The sequence below is a fragment of the Mirounga leonina genome, unplaced genomic scaffold (assembly GCF_011800145.1).
Source record: "Mirounga leonina isolate KUSES-001 unplaced genomic scaffold, KU_Mleo_1.0 Mir_53, whole genome shotgun sequence".
Classification (NCBI taxonomy): domain Eukaryota; kingdom Metazoa; phylum Chordata; class Mammalia; order Carnivora; family Phocidae; genus Mirounga; species Mirounga leonina.
The window spans coordinates 84,392,818-84,416,871 of record NW_023270807.1 but is presented as its reverse complement, the minus strand read 5'-3'; the positions used below and the strand labels follow the sequence as shown (position 1 = coordinate 84,416,871).

Genomic DNA, 24,054 nt, shown 5'->3' with positions numbered 1-24,054 from the left:
TGTACCTAAGAGGATGGCAGGCAGTTAGATCCTACTTCTGAATCCAAGCGACCACAGAGGCCTTGCTTGGCCTGTCCTAAAGCATGCTGGCCTTGGCTGGAAACTTTGGTTTATAGCTCCTTCACGGCCTCTTCCGTCTCCCAAGGCCCTAATGAAATGATATCGCAGTTTTGATCTTATCCCTGAATTTCTACCCAAGCATCATATCTATTAGCGCATCTATATTTAGATTCCTGACTTTCAACTGGTCATATGGGTCTGTGGTCAGAAAGTTTTCCCATCTTGCTCTTTTCCAAGGCAAAGTGTCGCTTGGTCTAAGTAAAAATGCAGTGCAGTCATTCATTCAACCAAAAGCCGACATTGAGTGTCAGGCACTGTCTGAGGCCCAGTGGTAAACACAACCATCTTGCTTGCCTCCTAGGAATGTTTGATTCATTTTATCACAACATGTGAGACAAATACCAAAAGGGGCAAACAGGAAACTTCTCTGGCCTCTAAGATGCTCTGGTCATTCTGAAAGATGCTAAACTATGGCTGGAGGATATTAAATTTTACGAGCCAAAGAGAAATGTCAATTCCAGGTCTGATTAAGAGCAGAGAATTAGGGGCACCTAGTGGCTGTCAGTTAAGCATCCAACTCCATTTCAGTTCAGGTCCTGATCTCAGAGTTGTTAGATGGAGCCCCACATCGGACTCTGTGCTCAGCATGGAGTCTGCTTGAGAGTCTTTCTCTCCCTCTCTCTCTGCCCCTCCCCCCGCTCAGGCTCTCTAAATAAATAAATAAATAAATAAACAAACAAATAAATAAATAAATTTCTAAAAAAAAGAGTAGAGAATTACCTTGAATGTTCTCCAAACTGTATTTTAGAGATAAGACAATGTGCTGTAAAAAGGGGAGAAGAGCTTACCGAATTAGTAACTTTCATACCCAAACCTCCGATAAACAAGGGCAACCTCTGCCACTTGCAAAAAACTCTTTCACTGAAAGGTGAAAGTACTCTTTAACCACCACCACCCACACATAAAGCCCTTTTCACATACACAGGTATACGTATTCATAAGCACTGCAGAAGGTCACAAACACAAAATAATGCTGTAGAAGGACTCACTGGTCAGTGGAAAAATGTACTGCACTGTGGTTGAAAATTCTCTGCCCTTTAAAATGATACCAGGGAATAAGAAGGATTATTTCAAATAAATCTTCAAGTCTAACCTCAGTGAAAGTCAAAATTTCAGTTCAAAATTTAATTCGGAACTAAGGAAAGGCATCCAGTATTTAACACATCTACTGGAGCATATACAGAGAAGTACTTCTACTTGCCCTCTGAGTTTTCTGCAGTCTGGCTTAGTGCCTGGGCATGAGCATTTCCAGGGCCTAGGGCCAAAAGCCACCAGAGCCTACAATTCTTTCCCTGGACTCAACACCTCTTCCCTTCTTCATCCACTCTCTCATTACTACATCATTTAAGCTTATCTGAAATATCTTCAGAAAAATGCAAGAGTTGCCACTGATTATCTCTCTGGAAGGCAAGTCTTATAATAATTATCCTGCTAGATAAAAACTGTGTGGCTGAGAACCAGATCAGTAGTTGGCCTCTAATAATCCCAACCCTGGATTCAGTCAGTCAACTCACTTCTTCAGCTTTATGAAAAGTGTGTTGATGTTTAACCTGAAAAAAGGAATCCCATAATTGCAGCTCCTTTCTAGAAGATTTGTCCCAGAACTCTTTGATGTCAGTTGTCAAATTCCTTCTGGAGACTTTTCCCTTTAGAAGTGCATCATTTGGTGGGGAGGGGGGAAGTAGGGTATTGACGTAGGGAAGAAAAAGAAGAATGGGTAAAAGCTTTCACATTCACTTGTGTTACTAATTAAGATTACTAATTAAAACATAGCAATGAGTTTAGGTGTATATTTAATGTCCCACAGTATTTCATCGAAGATAGGAGGTAAGAATTCTTTGCTGATTCGTGTTACAGCAAAAGACCCCACCTAATAGAATAAGAAATATTCATGATTATACTACTTGTGAAAGGAAGACCTAAGACACTTCCATGTCCAGTACCCAGAGTTACACCATCAGAACACAATGGAATGCTGTTTGACCAGCTGATTGCACGTGTCAAAGACTGAAATGCATGTTGCAAAGGTAGGTCTTTGCTGATACCTATTGCGGATCTATAAGTAAATGAATAGGAAAGATTTAAAAACTGAATATAGCAATTGGCAATTTAGCAATCCTCCAAGGCTATAGGCATTTAGAAATGATTTCACATTAGAGTTGCACACAGATTCAATGTACAATTATTGACTACCTGGTAGTGTGCTAAACACCTGAAAAAAGGATACTAAATAATTTTAGTGATCATGTTATAGAAGCAAAAGTCTCCCATTAACAGGAACAAAAAAAGGTGACTCAAAAGTCCAAAAGTAAGTTCTCATCCTGATGCAAAAATATATATTGAGATATAAACATTATGTGGTTTGTGACTCTTGGAACCTTAGGCTTAAGTTTTAATTACTAAGCATATGACATCATCTCTTTAGTCTAGGAATGTTGGTTCCTCAAAGTATTGTAACATCACCATGATACCTAAAAAATAGTGAAAATGGAAATGCTTATGAAAGTAGGTTTCAAATATCAGAAAAGATATTCTCTACACAGCATTGTTCAATCATAGTAAGTGATGTTACTTCTATATAATGCATAAAAATGACTGTCTACTTGTAATTTTCAATTTACTTCCCCACATTGTTCCCATGGGATTCTCATAATAATCCTATGTAATGGGCAATGGAGGTGATGTCCTCATTTTTTTTTTTTAATTTTATTATGTCAGTCACCATACATCATTAGTTTTTGACCTCATTTTAACAAATTAAGAAATTGAGGTTTGGGAGACTTATACAAGGCCTCAGCAATTACTAACTAAACCAAGAACCCAGGCTCTGACTCTCAGCCCAGCACTTCCTACCATAGGAATGAAAACCCCCACATTTCATCAAATTGATTGTGGATCTTGCAACTGTCAAAATAGCAGAGGAATAATGGCTACTTTTGTTAGCAACAAAAACCATGTAACCTACGGTTAAAAGAGTGGACAAATAATCGTCAACGTTTCTTCACATTCGCATAACATGAATATTGATGGAATTTCTGTAACAGCTGCAAGGAAATTCCTAAGCAGAGCCAAAAGAAAAGGCATTTCCTAAAGTTCCTGATAAAACTTAAAGAACTCTGTTCAATCTTTTCAAGTGAAATCAGTTAATGCAAAGAAAGTCATCAATACTACCCCCAGAGTCACCCAAAAAAGATTAAAAAGAAAAAAAAAAGAAAAGAAAAGTTGGCCTTTTCTAAGACCAACAACTTTCGGGCGGGTCATTTTTCCCTTCTAAAATCTTCCTACTCTGCTGGGGACGAGTGGTATTTCTAAAAGGTGGCAATTTTAACAGCCTGGTTTCCTAAACGCGGCCCTTAGAAGCATCCGTGGCGCAGGGGAGCGCGCACTACTCCCCCGGGGTAAAGAGCAGGAACAGAGCGCGGAGCAGGTCTGCGCGCCCGCAGGCGAGCGCGTGCAGGCGAGGAGAAGCGGCCGCAACGCTGCCTCTCTCCGGGCCCCCGGTGCTGACCGCGCTCGGCGCGCAGGAGCCGGGCGCCACCCTCCCCGCCCTCCCGGGCGCCGGGCCGGGCCGCGGACCTACCAGCGAGAGCACCTTATAGGTGTTGGGGTCTTTGGCCGTGCGGGCGCGCACCGCCTTCTCCGGCGGCTCCTCCCCCACCTCCATGGGGGCCAGCAAGGACTCAGCCGCCTGTCCGTCCCCGGGCGCCGCGGCGGCGCGACCGACGCTCGGGTCGCCGTTCCCCGCCGGGCCCTCCCGGGGAACGCGGCCGCCCTCGCCGCCGCTGCTCCCACCCCCTGCGCAGCCGTCGCGCTCCATCGTGGCCCCCGGCGCTTCGGCCCCGCCGCCCTGCCGCGCCTTTAATAGGCTCCGCGCCCGCCCCGCCCCGCCCCGCCCCGCCCCGCCCCGCCCGCCGCCGCGCCCGCCCCTCGCCGCCAGGCCCTTGGCTCCGCGCCCCCCGCCCAGCGCTAGAAGTGAGGGGAAAGCAACTCAACGCCCCGGATTATTTGGCTTCCTGTCTGATTTCGGGCACTCTGCGTGTCGGTTATTTTGGGTCCTGTACGTGGGCGCGTCTTCAACTTCCCCCAAAGCCTTCCCCTCCCCGCGCCCCGGGCACCTTCCGAACACTTGCAGGAATCGCCCTGCTTGGCCTCGCGGCGCGGGCTGGACTGAAATTGCAGAGTGCGGTCTGCAGAGGGCATGAGATCATGGGGCCCCAAAATAGAGCGGGAGGAGGAGAAGGATGCAGCCGAGGCCAGTGCAGCTTCTTCACGGCGGGAGTCGGGCCTACCTGTGTTTCTTTCTTTTTTTTTTTTAATTTTTTCATTGTTATGTTAATCCCCATACATTACATCATTAGTTTTAGATGTAGTGTTCCATGATTCATTGTTTGTGCATAACACCCAGTGCTCCATGCAGAATGTGCCCTCCTCAATACCCATCACCAGGCTAACCCATCCTCCCACCCCCCTCCCCTCTAGAACCCTCAGTTTGTTTTTCAGAGTCCAACGACTCTCATGGTTCATCTACCCCTCTGATTTCCCCCCCTTCATTCTTCCCCTCCTGCTATCTTCTTCTTTTTTTTTTTTTTTCTTCACATATATTGCATTATTTGTTTCAGAGGTACAGACCTGAGATTCAACAGTCTTGCACAATTCACAGCGCTTACCAGAGCACATACCCTCTCCAGTGTCTACGGCGACTTGCAAATAGGCTGGAGGGGGTCGAGGGTGGGACAAGGAGACCTTCTTTTTCTCCTGGGTAGAAGCAAGTGAGAATTCCCTCAAAGCCCTGCTACCCACTGCCACTCTACTCTGGGAAAGAATAACCAACCTTAAAATACCTGGTGTAACTAAAGCACTCATATATAAGGGATACTTCGTTTTCCACGGTTTTATGTGGTTTCTGGGTTTTTCTCGCTGATCTTGTCTTAATATATTTACTTATTCGTTCCTTTAGACTTTCTGTGTTGAAGGCTTCAAAGTGCCGATGTTGCCTCATCCTGAGGTTGACGCTGATACTTGGTTAGCAGTATTGAACATTTTAACACAGTCCGAAATACTTTGATACTTTATTTTTGAACTAGGACATGAACGGTAAGCTGTAATTATTGATGGGTTTTTATTCACCTTCGACTCTACAACTTTTACTTTTCCTTCCTCATCAGAAAAACCACAAGTGTGTACTGAAGTGATTCTTGTCTGTGAAGGGGAAGCAAGTGACTTTGAATTGCTTTGCAATACCAGGGACTGACTCTGGGGACCAAAGAAAGTTACACATTCCAAAGACGATTGTCCATCCATTTTGACTATGCGGATGTATACAAATATTTTTTTAAAAAAACTGAGGATGGATATTTAACAGATATAAAGTGTGTGTTATTCCCTTTAAAATAGTCAATTTAAGATGCTTTCCATTTATACTGACTTATTCATTCATTCATTCATTCATTCAATAATGAATCTTTCAATTCAATCTTTTGGCCTCCAACTATGTATACCATACCAAAGATAAATAAAAGTATATATTTCTCAAGTAGTTGAAGGGGGTAAAGACAATAAATAAACAAACAAAAAAAGTAAAACCCAAGTCCTATATGCATAATAGAGTCACAAATAAGATATTTTGAAAGTTTAGTGGAAAGGTAACTGACATCTGGAAGAACTAAAAGCCATCCCTCACACATGACTGAGCTTTTTCTTTTCTTTTCTTTTCTTTTGTTTAATTACCTTTGAGTCAGCTTACAAACCACGGAAGAGAAACAGGTTTTCACTATTTCATAGTCACACATATTTTTTACCCCAAACTTGGCTCCAAATTTTCCTTTAACTGTTTCCAAAAATCAGATTCAAGGACAAAGATTTGTGCCACAAAGACTGGTCAAATGAGTGTCAAAACTCCTAAAGGAAACTCAACAGTGTGGCTTTGAACCTAACAAAACAAATGGAATCAGTATATTGATCATAACCATCCCAAGGCAAAGAATCACTCTCCAGGCTTCACCCATGGGAAAAGTGAGCACACAGAGTGAGTCTACAGAGGCACAAACTCAACCTCCATCAGTGAGTGAGGCAGTCCCCTGCAGGTTACCTGTGGGCTCTTGTTACAGGGGTGAGGATTTACTCAGCAGCATCCTGTGCCCATTGTGGCCAGATAGATTTCTCAAGAGAAACCAGAAATTTAGATGTTTGTATGACTTCTCCAAGATTGCAAAATTTTGTCTACAAAATTCAGAAAAACTATTTCTTTAAACACTTGAAAAGCCAAACAAAATGTAACACATCTGCAGGGTGGGCCTGGCAAAGAGGCACCAGGATGTGGCCTCTGCCTTATGCTCAGGCCTCGCCGGAGCCAGTCGTGATTTCTGTGGGTAACTATAAAAGTCTCGTTGAATTTTTAAAAATCAGAGGAATAAGAATGGATCGATTGAGTGTGCCAGTCATCTTGCTTAGCTACAGACATCGCAATGCCTGTAGTGATGTCTTGCCAGGGTCTTGTTTCTTTCTTTTTTTTTTTTTTTTTTAAGATTTTATTTATTTATTTATTTGAGAGAGAGATTGAGAGAGAGCATGAGAGGGAAGAGGGTCAGAGGGAGAAGCAGACCCCCTGCTGAACGGGGAGCCCAATGTGGGACTCGATCCCAGGACTCCAGGATCATGACCTGAGCCGAAGGCAGTCACTTAACCAACTGAGCCACCCAGGCGCCCCTGGGTCTTGTTTCTATTCCAAATAGTCTGAGGAATAGCTTCACTCTCCAAAGGACAACAGAACTTTCCTGGTTAGCGCAAGGTTAATAATGACTGTTTCATCCTCAGTCCTAAACGACTCTGCTTAAATGATGGAAGACTGTAATCTAGTACAGCAGTAAAAATGAGAGGCTAAGAGTTTGTAAGATTCCTTAAGTTTTATTCTACAGAAATATTTAAACTCTTCTCCCTCAGTGCCTGAAACTTGAGACACAGATAAGGCCAAAACACCAAATAAAACCAACTTATCTGTGTTTGAAGGATGACTTCTCAATGTGAGGAACAGTTCTTCTTGGCTTTGAAAAACGGAGATTATTTTAGTAATTATTTTACCAGCTGTTCCAGAGCTAGTCCAGCTTTCTCCAATTCCCAGTAATACACAAAAGACATTTAGCCCAGTCAAAGAAGAAAAATAACCGCATGGCTTTTTAATCTTTGTGAGACATAGAAAAAATTATTTTCCATGCGTTAATTTATTTTTAAGATTTTATAAAGCATCTTTTCTCTTTCCTTTTTGTAAGCACAAACATACGCTCTTTGGGAGAAGCTTGGATAACTATGTGACCTTGTACCGATTATGAGAACTCTCTGAGTCTTGGCTTCCTCATTTATAAAATGGTGTTACAAATAATAGCATAAAACTACACGGCTTTCTTCAAATGCCAACAAAACGTGTAACATTTCCCCAACTTACACAAAAATTTAAATGTCTCCTTTCCATATTTAAATCACTCAACTCACACCCCTAACAGAATAAAACAATGTCATTTTCGCATACACAATGCATGATTTATACTTAATTTCTGGAAAGGTTTGAGAACTGCCAGTGAAAATGCATCTACAAAGGGAGAGCCCGTGGAGTCAGGAAGGGATGCTTGCCCCTCTGGGATGGAGGAGAGATGGCTTGTTATCAGGCAGATAGCAGAATGAGTGAAGTGAACCCTGAAGTGTAAAGTGCAATTGAGAGTAATAGAAACTGGGGAAACATGGAAAGCACATATCCCATCTAGAGGGAGCTGCTGTCCAGGCCTTCACTTTCTGGTTGTCTGCAGTCTCTGCCACTCCTGTTGTCCAACAAAACCTCGGGTTGCCAAGAATCTGAATGTGTATGTCTGCCGCTTTGCTATTTGCTTTCTATGTGCCTCATGTCTTTTCTTTCCCTCTGTTCCTCCTTTACCTCTTTAAATTTGTGATAATTTTTTTTATTATACCAGGCTAATTCCTCTGTTGAATTTTAGCTTTTTTAAAAGTGTTTTTCTTAGTCGTTGCTGTAAAAGTTCTAACAGGCATCTTAAACTTACCATCTACTTAGGATTGATACTGACTTAATTCTGGTAAAATACAGTGTTTTTTTTCTGCAATACCTTTCCATTATATTTTTAAGATTTCATTTATTTATTAGAGAGAGAGAAAGAGAGAGCAAGCACAGAAGGGGGGGGCAGAGGGAGAGGGAGAAGCAGACTCCCTGCTGAGCAGGGAGCCCAGTGCTGATGCTGGACTTGATCCCAGGACCTTGAGATCATGACCTGAGCCAAAGGCAGACGTTTAATCGACTGAGCCACCCAGGCGTCCCCATTTCCTCATCCTTTTTTTGCTATTAGTCTTATATATATTAATCTATATGCATTATTAAGCCAATGATGCAGTGTTATCATCATTGTTTTAAGCAACCATGTTTTTTAGAGAAATTAAGAGAACAGAGTACATGTACACACATACATACACACACAGATTTTTTTTCCCCTTGAATATGAGTCACTTTTCCTTCTCTCTTTGCATGTATTATAAGGTTGGGTTGAATGCTGGACTTCCAGGTACTGTGTTATAGCAACTCTGGATTCTGATTATTTTTCTGACATTTTTTAATACTCCCCTGGACCTAGAGCTACAGATTTGTCCTGCTGTTTTCTACCTTTGCCATTTTCACACCTCACTACCAACCCCACCAAATCAAGTCTACCCCTCTGGTGGCTAAAGCCTAGAAACTCTCACTATTCTTATCCAAAGCCCTAGTAGCTTTTCAAGAATAAATGCTTCTCAACTTGTCTGCCATTAGTCAATTTACAGAACCCTGAAATTATTGTTATTGAGAGTTCTATTTTTATACTTGCATTTGGTGGAGAGAATTTGCAAATCTTTTTAGCTGACATAGCTGGAAATCCATTTCAGATTTTTAAGTTAATGCTGGAAATTTGGATATTTATTTAAATTTTTCAATATTGGCAACTGTGAGGCACTGGGTGGCTCAGTCAATTAGGCATCCGCATCTGACTCTTGATTTCGGCTCGGGTCATGATCTCAGGGTTGGGAGATTGAGCCCCATGTCAGGCTCAATGCCCTGTGCCGAGTCTGCTTGGGATTCTCTCTCTCCCTCTTCCTCTGCCCCTTCTCTCTCTCTCTCTCTCTCAAATAAATAAATCTTAAAACATGAATAAATATTGGCAACTAAGTCAATATTTTTAAAGACACATGGGGGCCAACAAAATATACCTGAAAGATTCAGTGAACCATGGGCTCTCAATTTGCAGACTCTATCCTAAGTGTATGCCAAGTGTGCCTGCAAAGCACTGAAATTCTCCCTCAGTTTTCATTTTAGCACCAGGCTAGAAATTCCCTGCCTGTGCCCATGTCCACTCCATAGAGGCTAAATCACAGTATCTCAATCCCTTTGTATTTCTTTGAGATAACTCAGTGACTGGGGTGACATGTAGAGTCAACAGTGTATTGAGCAGAGTTAAGGTGTGAAGAAAGGATAGGTTCCCCAATATATATCAGTGTATTGTTCCAGAAGAAAGGAAATTGGATGCTAGACAGCAAAAATGACAAATGTCCACTACAACCTCTTTCGTGCCTTAATTACTATTGGAATTCTCTAAGCATTGTGAGGTCTCCCTGGGCAGTTTCATCCAAGATAACAAATTGCTACTTAATGATTGTGGGCATCATGCCTGCTCTTTGGAAGTCTCTTTATTTTAGTAAATATGTGTAGAAAAGACACAAATGTATACATTAGCATTCAGATGCACAATACATATGTAAATAAATGATCTTGTCTCCTCATTGGGTAGCTAGGGATTGAGGTGATCATGGGGCAAACTAGATCATATTATCTCAGTCCTTTTCAGTATCTTTGGGGGTAACTCAGGGTTTGGGTGTAATTGTGCCCATTCTTTCTGTTTGCTCCCATATCTTTACTCCCCAGGATGTTTGTTGGCAGGGGTTAAACAGAGCTCTCATTAAGCATGTGGGAGAGACTTGCAATGGCTTGCTTCTTTAGGCGTTTTTCTTTGGACTTTTGCTGATCTATGTGGGCAATGTCAGGTCTGATCTGGTCTCTGGGCACGTACACTTATCTCTTCTGAAATGCTATTGGTAAATGTCTGACTTGTTTTCTTGGCTCCAACAAAGCTCAGAACTTCTTTATATTTGATCAAACTCAACCTCAACCCATGGTAGGGTTACAGATACTTCCCAGTTCAGCCACATCCTCCATCCAACCATGGTCTGAGTTCTTTATATTTGACTCTCTGACTTAGTGTCACCTTATCTTTAGCTGTAAGGTTTATTACATAACTCCATTGGCTCTCAGCTCAGTACTTTCCACATCCCCATAAAGTATGCAGGAACTTGTGAATTGTTCCCTTTGTACAGAAAGCCAATGAAAGCTTCAGAGTACTCCTCAGATTCCGCCTAACTATATTAGTGAGGGGAACAATCTGTCAACAGTTCTTCCCGGAGGTTCCATCAGGAAGTAGAATAAATGCATCTGTACTTCAGGCTTTCTATATGGCCTACCTAATGCTTACCCCCATTCAAGATTTCAGCTCACAAAAGGTAAAGCCTGAAGGACATGTAATTAGCATAAACATAATTTGAATTTCAGAAAAAGATGGGGGATGCCTGGGTGGCTCAGATGGTTAAGCATCTGCCTTCAGCTCAGGTCATGATCCCAGGGTCCTTAGATCAAGCCCCACATTGGGCTCCCTGCTTAGTGGGGAGCCTGATTCTCTCTCTGCCTGCTGCTCCCCCTGCTTGTGCTCTCTCTCTCTCTCTGACAAATAAATAAAATCTTTTAAATAAATAAATAAATAAATAAATAAATAAATAAATAATTGAATAAATGGATCAAAATTTTCCATTTTTTTAAAGATTTTAAAAATTTATTTATTTGTCAGAATGAGAGAGAGAGCAAGCACAAGCAAGGGGAATGGCAGGGGGAAAGGCAGGACTCTGGGATCATGACCTGAGCCCAAGGGAGATGCTTAACCAACTAAGCCACCCAGGCATCCCAAAATTTTCCACTTCTAAGGGAATCTCTCAACTCACAAATTTCAGAATGTAAACTAATGCCAAGCAGAATAGACACACACCAAAAAAAACTATATCAAGGCATATTGTGATCAAATTGCTGAAAACTAGTATTAAAGAAAAATTTTAAAAGCAGTCATGGAAAAAAGATGCATTATATTCTGAGGGGGTTAGAGAAAAGATAAGAATTACAGCAGATTGCTGTTAGAACCTATTGTAGGCCAGAAGATATGGAGAGACATCTTCAAAGTACAGAGAGAAAAAAAACACTTGACAAACTAGAGTTCTTTACCCAGTGAAAAATACCTTTGAAAAATAAAGGCAAAATAAAAACATATTCAGACAAACTAAGCAGACAAAATATATCCCCAGAAGAATTGCACTACAAAAAACATCAAAGGTAGTTCTTCAGCAGAAGGAAAATGACACCAGACCAAAATTTAGAGCTATACAAAGGCATAAGAAATATAGGAAATTGTAAATATTTGGATAAATATAAGGATTTTTTTCTCATTTAATCTTTTTCTAAGAAGATTTATTTATTTGAGAGAGAGTGCACACACGAGTGTGCATGTGTGCAAGGTTGGTGGGGGAGGGGGAAAAAAGAATCCTCAAGTAGACTCCCTGATGAGCAGGAGCCCGACTCCCGGCTTGATCTCACGACTCTGAGATTATGACCTGAGCTGAAATCAAGAGCTGGCTTTTTAACCTATGGCACGACCCAGGTGCTCCTCTCATTTAATCTTTTTAAAATAGAATTCATTTGAGCAAACTTAATGGCAACTTATCATGGGGTTGGCAGCAAGTATAGAAGTAAAAGACATGATAATAGCATGCAAGATGGGAGGCTGAAATGGAAATTTACTGTTGTAAATTTCATACCCTATATGGTGAAGTGATATGGAATTAATGGAGGTAAGTTATGACAGTTCAAAGCTGTATAGTGTAAACTTTAGGTCAACTACTTATAAAATAAAACAAAGAGCTAATATGCCAATATTGGAGATAAAATGAAATCATAATTTATTCAAATTAACCCCAAAAAAGAGGAAAAGAGGAAAAAAGAAACAAACAGAAGATGAGAAAATAGAAAATAAACAATATGGTAGATTTAAATCTACTTACATTGACAATAACCTTAAAAACAAATGGGTTAAAATCTACTTTAATTAAATTCAATTTCCATATTGAATAAAAATGCAAGACCCAACTTTACGCTCAAGATACCCACTTTGACAGGAAATACAGGTAGGATGAAAGAAAAAGATAGAAAAAATATACCATGCAACACTGATCAAAAGAATGCTTGCATGTTATAATACTATTACACAAAGTAGTTTTTAAAAAATTATCAAGGATATTGGGGAGGGTATGTGCTATGGTGAGTGCTGTGAATTGTGTAAGACTGATGAATCACAGATCTGTGCCTCTGAAACGAATAATACATTATATGTTAAAAAAAGAAAAAGAAGAAGAAGAAGATAGCAGGAACGGAAAAATGAAGGGGGGGACACCAGAGGGGGAGTCCATGAGAGACTATGGACTCTGAGAAACAAACGGAGGGTTCTAGAGGGGAGGGGGGTGGGAGGATGGGGTAGCCTGGTGATGGGTATTAAAGAGGGCACATACTGCATAGAGCACTGGGTGTTATATGCAAACAATGAATCATGGAGCACTACATCTAAAACTAATGATGTAATGTATGGTGATTAACATAGCATAATAAAAAAAAAGATACGTAAGTCATAGGGATTTACAGTACAACCTGATGACTACAGTTACTACTGCTCTATGGTGTATTTGAGAGGTGTTAAGAGAGCCAATCTGAGAGTTCTCATCACAAAGAAAAACCTTTTCTTTCTTTTTGATTTACTTTATCTTTGTATCTCTAAGAGATGATGGCGGTGAACTAAACTTACTCTGGTAATCATTTCAAGATATATGAAACTAACATCATTATGCTGTGTACCTTACACACACACAGTGCTCTATGTCAATTATATCAATAAAACTGGGGCAACAGATATTTTCATATTCAAAATGAGCATCAGGAAAGTTGACATGGTAAAAAGAATGACGTAAACAAACCTGAAAACAGCAGAACCTAAAGTCAGTAGATTATGGTACAGATAAAAAAAGATCCAAGCCATTTGCTTAAAAAGTGGTATTCTGAGTTTAAAAATCAGTGAATTCAAATTAAAGTAGATGAAATAGAATTTTAAATTTGTGTTATATTTAAAAAATTGATCAAGGAATAAAATGTCTCAATCAATTAACTCTGAAAATTACCTTTTCAAAAAGCTTTTCCTGTTTTGCCAATTTCGGATTTTAAGCTTTTACGTTCGCACAGAATGAGAACATGTTGTTTGATCAAAGTTGTCTCAAGGAAAATGGCTGAAATAAGATGCCTGAGATAGGACCTAAATGGAAGAGTGTAAGTGGCAAGATGAAATTGCCCCATGTTCATTTCTCCATATTTGCAGTTCTTTTTTTTTTTTTTTTTAAAGATTTTATTCATTTGACAGAGACACAGAGAGAGAGGGAACACAAGCAGGGGGAGTGGGAGAGGGAGAAGCAGGCCTCCCGCCAAGCAGGGAGCCCGACGCGGGGCTCGATGCCAGGACCCCGGGACCATGACCCGAGCCAAAGGCAGACGCTTAACGACTGAGCCACCCAGGCGCCCCTCCGTATTTGCAGTTCTTAAATACAATTTATTTTTACATCATGAAGGACATTAAGTTCCTGGAGTACATTCTAATTGTATTAAATGCATTAATATCTTTGTACAACCTGCCTGTAACCCATCTTCACATCTCATTGCATCTTGTAAAACTAAAACTCTATACCATTAATCAGAAACTTGAGAAAAAAAATTACCAAGGATAAAGGACATTTTCTTATGAAAAGGGGCCAGTTTATCAAGAAAATATAACAACCCTAAATGTGCATGCACTTAATCAGAGTATATGAAGCAAAACTGTATAAATTTGAAAAAAAGAAATCTGCAGTAATACTTCAAGATTTCAACACTCAGTAACTGATAGAACAAATAGAACATCAATAAAGATACAGAAGAATTAAATAGCAATATCAACCAGACTGACATAGCTGGCGTGTATATACAAAACTCCACCCAACAGCCAATACACAGTTTTTCATGTACTTATGGTACATAAACCAATAGAGATTATAAGATAAGCTTCAATACATTTAAGAGGATAGAAATCTACAAAGTATGTTCTCTGAACACGACAGATTTAACCTAAAAATAAAAACATTCCCAAATATTTGGCATTTAAATAGCATACACTCCAAATAACTCTTAGGTCAAAGAAGAAATCACAAGAGAAAATAGAAAATATTTTTAACTTAATGGAAGTGAAAACACAATGAATCAAAATTTTTAATAAGCAGTTAAATCAATACTTACAAGAAAGGTTATGACATTTAAACTTATGTTAGAAAAAAAGTCCCAGGGGCTTGGGTAGCTCAGTCGGTATAGCGTCCAACTCTTGATTTTGGCCCAGGTCATGATCTCAGGGTTGTGAGATCAAGCCCCACATTGCGCTTGGTGCTAAGCATGGAGCCTGCTTAAGATTCTCTTCCTCTCCCTCTGCCCCTCCCTGCCTCTCCTTCTCTAGGAAAAAAAACCAAGAAGTCCCAAATGAATGATTTAGAATGAAGTGAACAAACTAAATTTAGAAAAGCTGAGGGAAGAAAATAGTAAGGAGAAGAATAGAAATTAATGAAATTGTAAACAGAAAAAAGTGAAGACTATCAATGACACCAAAAATGTTTCTTTTAAAAGCTTAAAAAAAATTGATAACCCCCTAGTTAGACTTACCAGGAAAAAAAGAAAAAAGTCACAGATTCCCAATATTGTGAATGAAAGAGGTGACACAAACACTAGGAATCCTCCAAACATTAAAGGATGAGGGAATATTATGAACAATTGTATGTGAAAGTCTAGAAAGGTAAATCTGTAGTGGCAGAAGGCACGTCAGTATTGACTGTAAGTGGGCACAAGGAGGCTTTCTGGAGTGATAGAAATGCTTTATATCATGATTGTGGGGATTACCTGATTCTACACATATGTCAAAACCCATTAAATAACACACCTAAAATCAAAGAATGTTCCTATATACAAAATATGCCTCAATAAGGCTGATTTTTAAAAATTAAAAAATGAAGTAATGTGAATGGGGACTTCTGGGCAAAGGCGATGGATCAAACATATATATTTTCTTTTACTTTCTCCCAAACCACACTCAAACAACAGAATGACTTTTTACAGGCATACATCCACAAGGGCAAAGATAACTGGAGAAGAGATGACCAGAATAGCACATCAGGTGGAAAAACAGGTGGACCCTTGGTAACTGCTTTAGGAGACCAAAGAAAGTATAACCCTAAACCAAAAGTAAAGAAAGCCAAGATGCAACTAGATTTTATTGTATGTAATTATATGTAAAATGGACTGCAACCGGGTACCTCAGTTAGAGGATATAAAGGTTGGACTTAAAAACAGGAGAATTGGTTAAAGTCTATTTAAGAAGCATTGAGAGAGCCAGAGTCTCACCCCAACTCCATGCGGTTGGTCTGTCTCTTCTCCCGTGTCAGCAGAAAACTGGATGTTTATTCTGTGTAGAAAATAAAACACAGCCTTTGAACTCGAGGACTTCAGAACTGAGAGGCAAGAAATTACCATATTCATATATTTAACTAGTCACCGTTATCGGGAACACATTTATTGATTATCTACTGAAGACCAAGGCCTGTACTAGAAACACTGGCAATAAAAACAAACAAAAAAACCCCCCAACAATTGTCTATCCTCACAAGAAGCTCCTAGCCTAGTGGAAAGACAGAATCTTGACAGTTCATTGTGATACAGCAGTTTGAAAGCTATGAACGGATAGCACATTATGTTAGGGGTCCATTGAAAGGTACCAATCCCAAATCAAAGGGCCAGCGTCCTGATGATCATCATCGCTTATGCCCCCTCTAGTCCACTCTAGAAAACCTATTCCATGGAGAGCCACCAGAAAGGACATAGTGCTGCCCCTTTAGTCATGACTGATTTGATCAGAAACATGCCTCAGAGAAATCTGGTTCCTCCACTGATTCTGCCATGACTGAGGTTTTCTCTGATTTGAGCTGTAAGGTTTTCTGTGGGTTGAGAATTTTGCATCAGACATTGCTGAAAAGTCATGATGTAGAAAGAGCAGCTGACCTGTGTGTAAGGTGAGTCAGCAGGGGAATCTGGCACATAGAGAAAGGAAAACACGGAGCAGGCATTCGGAAGCAGCAGAGTCGGGAGGGGACATGACGTGACCTCTTGATTTTCAGCACCCCAGCCTAGGACCTGGATGGCTCAGCTCTACTTTACCTACCATCTTTGGATTTTACCTGTTGTTGAGTTCTTAAAGGAATGCCCCTCCTTCTTTGCCTTTAGTTGTTTTTGTTTTTGTTTTTGTTTTTTGCCTTTAGTTGGTTTCTTTCCTTAGGTACAGAAGGACTAGAACAGGGGTCATGGGAGACCTCCTGAAGAAAATGATGCCCCAGCAAATCTCAAAGAAACAGTATGGGTTAGCCAGGCTAAGAATAAGGAGAATAGGATTCCAGGATGAAGCAGAAGGCCACACAAAGACTCACAGACCTGAAAAAGTGTGGCTCCTTCCAGGAACTGCACCACAAGCAGTTGGGTACCATGGAAGCACATGACAGCTGGAGAGAAAGAGACCAAAAACGTGCAGTTGGCATCTAGGCGCTGAATGGATAAGGTGACAACTCTTGGCCCATTCATGTCTTCATTTCTGCAACTCAGAGAAGATAAATAAGACGATCAGAAAGTTTGACAAGGCAATTAAAAGACAATGAGTTGTGGTATTCTGGTTCTGGGAGAAAAATTTACAGAAGTGTTGTTGTGTGTAAATATCCTAACTAGAAAATTAATCCAGGGGGAAAAAACTTTCAAAATATCTTTGTTTTCCCTTTGAGCTCTAAGGGAATTCATTTTAAGAAATTAAATGTGAGATGAATGGAATGGTAATTATTCACAGGTCTCAAACTTTCCCTGTGAATCTAAAACAAAATAATTCAGTCTTTGCCATCAATTAATTGAGAATTGAAATTAAGATTAACATTATTATAACAGAAAAACTAATTATCCAGAAATCTCCATATTATTGAGATTATCACACTTCTTTACAAAGAAAAATGAAGGCCTTAAACTTGCAAATTTTATTAAAGCATGCAAATTAGAGTGAAGAAAATTGAATTTTCAGAAAAAAAATGTATGAATAATTAATTCTGTTTACACCTGGCCATATATTTCTTGATCATAGAAATCCTCATAGGACTAATAAAACTTGTACTAAAAACTTAACTGTTTTATTTATTTATTTATTTATTTATTTATTTATTTATTTATTTATTTTTTAAAGATTTTATTTATTTATTTGAGACAGAGAGAATGAGATACAGAGAGCATGAGAGGGAGGAGGGTCAGAGGGAGAAGCAGACTCCCTGCCGAGCAGGGAGCCCGATGCGGGACTCGATCCTGGGACTCCAGGATCATGACCTGAGCCGAAGGCAGTCGCTTAACCAACTGAGCCACCCAGGCGCCCAAAACTTAACTGTTTTAGTAAAATTAAATAAAATCAAGGCGAATATACATTTTAATACACATAACTATTAAATAGAAAAAATATTTTACATATTTTTGCATCTAAAAATTCACTGATTTATTCTTTATTATGCATTCATATATACACGTACACATATGTATATCTTTTTATGTCTATACATCCATCCATTGCACAATTATAGGAAACAATTCAAAGGGAGGAAACAACATATTTGAAGGCGCACATAACTTTCAGTTTCTGAAGCCATAATCAGGTCTTTGATGAACTGAAATACTCAGCAAATTTATTTGATCTGTCATGGAGACTAAAAATAATAATATTAACTTATTTTATTGATTGTCACCATGTTGGTCATGGTTTTGGAGACTTAAGTCATTCACGCATTTTTTTCACCCATTTTTTATTCATTTATTCCTTCGCTCATTTATTCCTTTATTCATTTAATATTTATTGAATTCCTACCATGAAGCAAGTGTTATTATAGGCTTGGGCTACAGAGCAAAAGAACACCAATCTTATCAAGGAGTTTAAGAGTCTAGGGAAGGGAGATAGATATTAATCAAATAAGTGCTGAGAATTATATTTAAAAGTTGTAACAAACACTATGATGATAAAACACAAGAGGCTAGAATGTAGATAGTAGAGTATCTGAACCAATCTGTGGTAGTGGTAGGATGTGGTCAAAGGATTCCCTGAGGAAGTGATGCTTGGACCAAAATTTGAAAGATAAGTAGGGCTTAACTAGAGGAAGTGAAAATGAGACCACAGACCCAGATGATTTTGAAAAATGCTTACACTAGTTGTGTAACATCTGTATAGAGGAAGAAATGAGGTATCAGCTCTTTATCTGCCAATTTTATGGGCTCCCTTTTATACATGAGAACAATTCAAGATTTCAAGATCCTCCCAACATTGTCAGAAATAGTTTTGGGATCCAGATTGGGGGAGGGCACTTCAATTTACAAGTGAAAAAAAAGACTTCAAAGGGATGATAACAATAATACACATTTGAAATGTGATTCGGGTATATGTATTTTGCAAACAGGAAGAGAAATAGTAAATTAGATGAAATATGCATTTGGAAAATAGATTCAAATATATATTTTGAAAATAAGGGAGTCACATAAGTGAGAAAAGTTGTACATCCAAAAGGAGATTCAAAAAGAAAGCAAGTCCCAGAATGATGTAGAGAAAGGAAATCTGTAAAGATATTTTTTGTTTTGATTTACCTTGGGTTGTGAAGAACTACAAATAACAAGGGACCTATAGGAGGTTGCAACAGGAAATTCAATGTCTTGTGCTTTTTTTGCCTCAATCATATAAAGTTAAACTTTCAGAGCTATTTCATAGGAATGAATGCTTGGCAAACTGAAAAAAAAAAAAAAAAGATTTAGTTTGGCTTTTTTTACACTTTGTTCAGAATAGAGATATTTGAACTTTGGAAGCCACAAATTGTAAAATGTATCAAAATTTTATTTTAGTAAATGATTATGTATCTTTCAAAATAGGAGGATGCAGACTCTGTGGGTCACAACGTTAGGCCTTTGTGCATAAAGAAGCAACTGGCTTCCCAGCTCAGAGAGGAGGCTGGTGCGGGAGCAGGATGGGCAGACCCTCCTCTCTAGCAGTTGCTATATTGTAAACACAAGTGAAGTAATCCCAAGGAGAGGCAAAAAGGACTTTAAGGATTCACTCAGTCATGCTCTTCTGCTCCCTGGAAGTAAGCCATGATTGAGATTGGCTGGAAAACAGCTGTTGGTGACAGACCCATCTGGCAAGCAGCTGAGACATGAAGTTGCTTTTTCTGAGCAAAGGCTAAAAGCCAATGATCTCTCTCACAGGCACTGATACAAACAACCATGGGCGCCTTTTAGAGCTTGTTGCTATGTGACTCTATTACAGGGAGAAAATAAATGATGATAAATAATAAAACAACACTAGTTACCACTTGTGGGGCTGATGGGGTTTAGGGCAGGCTGCCCCAGAATGTGCTATTTGGGCATATAATTTTGAATTAAAGTTACTTGAGAAACAGCCAGTACAAGAAGAACGCTCTGACTCTCTTTTCTGTCTCTCTGAAAGCAGGAAATAAATCTCTCAGGAGAAAGACACCCTCCCTGCACCAGGTGTAGAGACATCCTTATTGCCAGAGATCGGGAATTCAAAGGCAAGTAGGCTTTTTGTAAACAAACTCCGCTTAGTTTCCTCACTAATTAGTACTCAAATCTAAGTTTCCTTGTCTTGTCAGTTCTTCACAAATGTATTGTTTCTTTGTCTAGAAGGTATAAAAGCTGCCTTTGTTTGTCACATCTTTGGGTCTTATATTTTTATGGGGCTCAGAATATACAAAATTCAATGTGTTTTTCGCCCATTAATCTGTGCCATGTTAATTTAAGTATTAGACCAGCCAAAAGAATGAAGAGGGGTTGGGGGAAACTGTCCCCTCCCCGACAGTTCTGGCGCAGTGGGCAGGATACTTCACTGGCTGGACATGGCGTGCTCCAGGGCCACCCCTGAAAGATCCTAGGGCCTCTGACTAGCACCAGCAGAAAGTAAGAATTCTTAACACACCCGCCTCCCAAGTCTCTGTCTGCAGGGTTCAATGGAAGCAAAAGTGGTGAAAACCCTTTTGCCCTTTTTCTAAATTTAGATTATCAGGAGAAAATATTTGTGGAACTAGTTCCTTGGTTATAATGACTCTGGTAAAGATTTTGTATGAGTGCTGTCAGTTTGTATTGATCCTTTTCCTCCCAGAGATGGCTATGATTTCTCTTCGTTCTTGTCTATTATATCACTCATCATAAGGAGGAAAAATCAAAGGGCAAAACACGGGCATAGACCCTATATGCCTGCTGTTTGAGCTGGCCTCACAGACTGATGAGTTCACAGTTCTCACCGGACCGATGTCTATTTATGACAAACTTTGCTGTGGGTCGCCTGCGTAAAAACTGGAGGAGACTTTTCCTTTTGTCTTGTTTTATGTCTTGAGAGTGTGCCTTTATGACCAATGAGAATATTCTATCCGGTCTCCAGCATCCGGAAGATGCACTTAGGAGGGTACACTTTGGTGGTCAGTTGAATGGACTGGGATTCCAAGACGCAAAGTTACAAGCAGCATCCCCTTTGTCTAGCCATGCCAGCTTTCAGGGGAATTGTTATAACAGGTTCCAGTCCATAAGGAGCCTTTGTCATCTCAACCTTTGTTGTCTGCTAAAATGCTAAAAAGTCTCATTCCTATAGCACCTGCCCAATGTCACAGATTAGCGGGTCTATGATTGGAGAGGCATCCCATGTTCCAACAAGAGACCAGAAACAACATTTTCACTGCACCATCTTTACTTCCTGTGCAATGAAGGCTTTTGCTTTCTTAGGCTGTCTGCACCTGTGAGGGCTGTATCTCTTATATTCTCTTATAGGATGCCTCTTGCATCTTTGGTGAAGCCATTAAAAAAGCTTGTTGGTTTGAGTCACTATTTGGATTAGTATAAGATTCTATTCATCAATGATCAAACAGTGGATCCTTTGAATTGGAAAACCTTCTATATTTTAGAGAGTTTAAGCAATTGTCTTATTGGTACCTATGGAAAGACCAAATTAAAAAGTGGATACAAAAAATATGACGGCTAACCTTAGGGACTCCATTAACAAGATAAAAGAACAGAAATTAAAATTAAAATTAACACCCACAATCAACATAAATTCCCCTTCTTAAAATCTGGCCCCATCTCCTCAAATTCTCTTAACTCCTCCAACTCCTCCACCTTCCCAAGAAAATCCCTTAAACACTCAGCTGCTTGTTTTAACTTCCCTTTCCAGAAAAGATTTTTAGAGAGTACTCCAGCCTAATCTCTAGGCCCAAGTTATTCATGTAAATGCTAAAAGCCAGGAAATAAATTCAGAAATACCCAGGATGAGCAATAAAGTTCATTTTGCTGGGTTTTATAATCAGACTCTGCCAGCTTCAGGTCTTCCTATGCAATGTCTTTTGTGGATATATCCAAAATGCCCTCCCAAAGAATTCACATTCCCTGGACAACAGAACATAGAAATCTTTTGATTTCCATTTTAGTTAGAAATTTTCCAATTGATTGAAAAAGGCAAATTCAAAATAAAGTGGTAGAGTGGGTAAATCAACTTCTAAACACTACAATGGCAAAGCCTACCCAATTCTTTGAAAATAGTTTATGGAAATACAGATTTTTTAAAAAGTTAAAATCAATGATTCTTAATTTATAAATGGACTCTTCAGAAGGACAAAAGCATGACTCTGTAAGCAACTCAAAATCCACTCCGACTCTTTCCTATTTGCCTTCAGACATTTGCAGATATTATAAAGAAACAAAGATATTGAAAACAAAACTGTTCTGTACTTAAGAAAAAGAAGGAAAATTTAAATAGCAATTATTTCAGGTTTCTGGTAATAGACAAATATATCCCAAAACTCGAGGGAAAAACTTACATTGTTTCTCTGTTCCTCGAAGTTATAAATCTCATCATGCTTTAACAGGAAACAAACTGAGGGTTGCTGGAGTGGTGGGGGTGGTGGGAGGGATGGGGTAGTTGGGTGATGGACACTGGGGAGGGTATGTGCTATGGTGAGTGCTGTGAATTGTGTAAGACTGATGAATCACAGACCTGTACCTCTGAAATAAATAATACATTATACGTTTAAAAAAAAAAAAAAAGATAGTAGGAAGGGAAAAATGAAGAGGGGGAAATTGGAGGGGGAGATGAACCATGAGAGACTATGGACTCTGAGAAACAAACTGAGGGTTCTAGAGGGGAGGGGAGTGGGGGATGGGTTAGCCTGGTGATGGGTATTAAAGAGGGCACGTATTGAATGGAGCACTGGGTGTTATACCCAAACAATGAATCATGGATTACTACATCAAAAACTAATGATGTAATGTATGGTGATTAACATAACATAATAAAATAACATTTAAAAAAACATGTAAATACAGCCCACTAACACCTGAGACTAAGGGGGAGGGGAGCTGGGGGGAGTGGGTAGAGGGGGTTTGTGGGGGAGAGAAAGAGGATTTTTAAAAAATACAAATGCTAAAAAGGCTCCCTTGCCCAAACTCTAGACCACAGCTTCCTTAAGATTGCTTCCAGTGACAATCTTTAAGTCTTCTCCACAATTAGTAAAAAGCTTTAGCTGTCTGAATGGATACACTTATTCCAACTGTTATTGATAAACTAGTGAGTTTATATTGTTATACCTGATTCATTACTAAAATTTTAAAATTAAAGCTATAGGATCTCTATGTTTGTCTATAATACGCACATTACAAATATTGTATTTTTCTACGTCTGGATGGTATTGCCAAAGTTAACTCATAAAAGAGCTCTGTTTAACTGGCTTAAAATTAAGTGCTTATAAATTAAGTATTTCTAATTCTCAAAAAAAAAAAAAAAAGAAACTAACCCTATTGCCTTTCAAAATCACATGCCCTGGGAAAATATTTGATATTAAAGCAAGCTTAAGTCTGTTGGTTTAATTATTACAGACATGTCTTTAGAGTTCTCATCATTCAACATAATGCTTTTATTATAACTAGGTTTACTAAAAGTCAAATAAGCTCATGTTATCTCTGTTACAAAATTTGTCACCAAGAAAAAAAGCAAATTTCAGACATTGGCTAACTGCTTTAATGTCTCAAGAAATTCTCATGAGTAATCTAATTATGATTGTTAAGAACACATGAGTTAAATAAATGCAAGTGAAAGAAGAGTTTTAAAAAGTGAATTTTTTAACAATGATTGCGTTATTATATGTCTACTCAAATAGTGTTCCTAATCTACTTGGTAACTTCCAGAACTTCCACCCTTAGGATTTTGTTAAATTAAATTAAATTATGGGAACTTACTGAGTGTCTAGATCATTTCCAAGTAAGATAAATACTGAAATATTAATTGCTAAGCAAGTCTAAGTTTACCTACTTTTGACCTCTTTTTACAAAGGAACTAAAGAGATTTAGGTGTATTAGTGAATATGTCTTGTGCTATGTTAAATAAATTGCGCTATAAGGAAATGAATGCTTCTAGAAATTATGAAATGTATTTATAATTTTGACAATCTAAGAATATTGATGTAATAGACAGCTCATTATTGTTTACTTTTTAATTTTCACTAGAAATTAAGGTTTCCAAGGCTTGAGAATTCTAATTAATATATTTAATATATTAGCTACCAGAAATAAGTGAAATGACTCTGTATGCAAGAAAA

At 39.0% G+C, this 24,054-nt stretch overlaps 1 protein-coding gene and 1 long non-coding RNA gene across 3 annotated transcripts in view; both read right to left on the bottom strand.

Moving 5' to 3' along the window:
• Positions 1-3,950, bottom strand: part of ENPP1 (ectonucleotide pyrophosphatase/phosphodiesterase 1) — a 72,326-nt gene extending 68,376 nt beyond the window's left edge. The window contains exon 1 of the mRNA XM_034990657.1: positions 3,701-3,950. Coding sequence (XP_034846548.1) covers positions 3,701-3,937 — 237 coding nt within the window. The 5' untranslated portion in view covers positions 3,938-3,950. The remainder of the gene's footprint in view (positions 1-3,700) is intronic.
• Positions 3,951-15,510: 11,560 nt separating this feature from the next.
• Positions 15,511-22,360, bottom strand: LOC118000775. 2 transcript variants are annotated; one of them, XR_004676554.1, is made up of 3 exons: positions 22,282-22,360; positions 16,832-16,988; positions 15,511-15,812 (listed from the first exon to the last, which is right to left on the bottom strand). It is a non-coding gene; the product is annotated as an uncharacterized LOC118000775 (long non-coding RNA). The 2 variants fall into 2 exon arrangements; XR_004676553.1 differs by lacking the exon at positions 22,282-22,360 and adding an exon at positions 19,052-19,165.
• Positions 22,361-24,054: the final 1,694 nt, after the last annotated feature.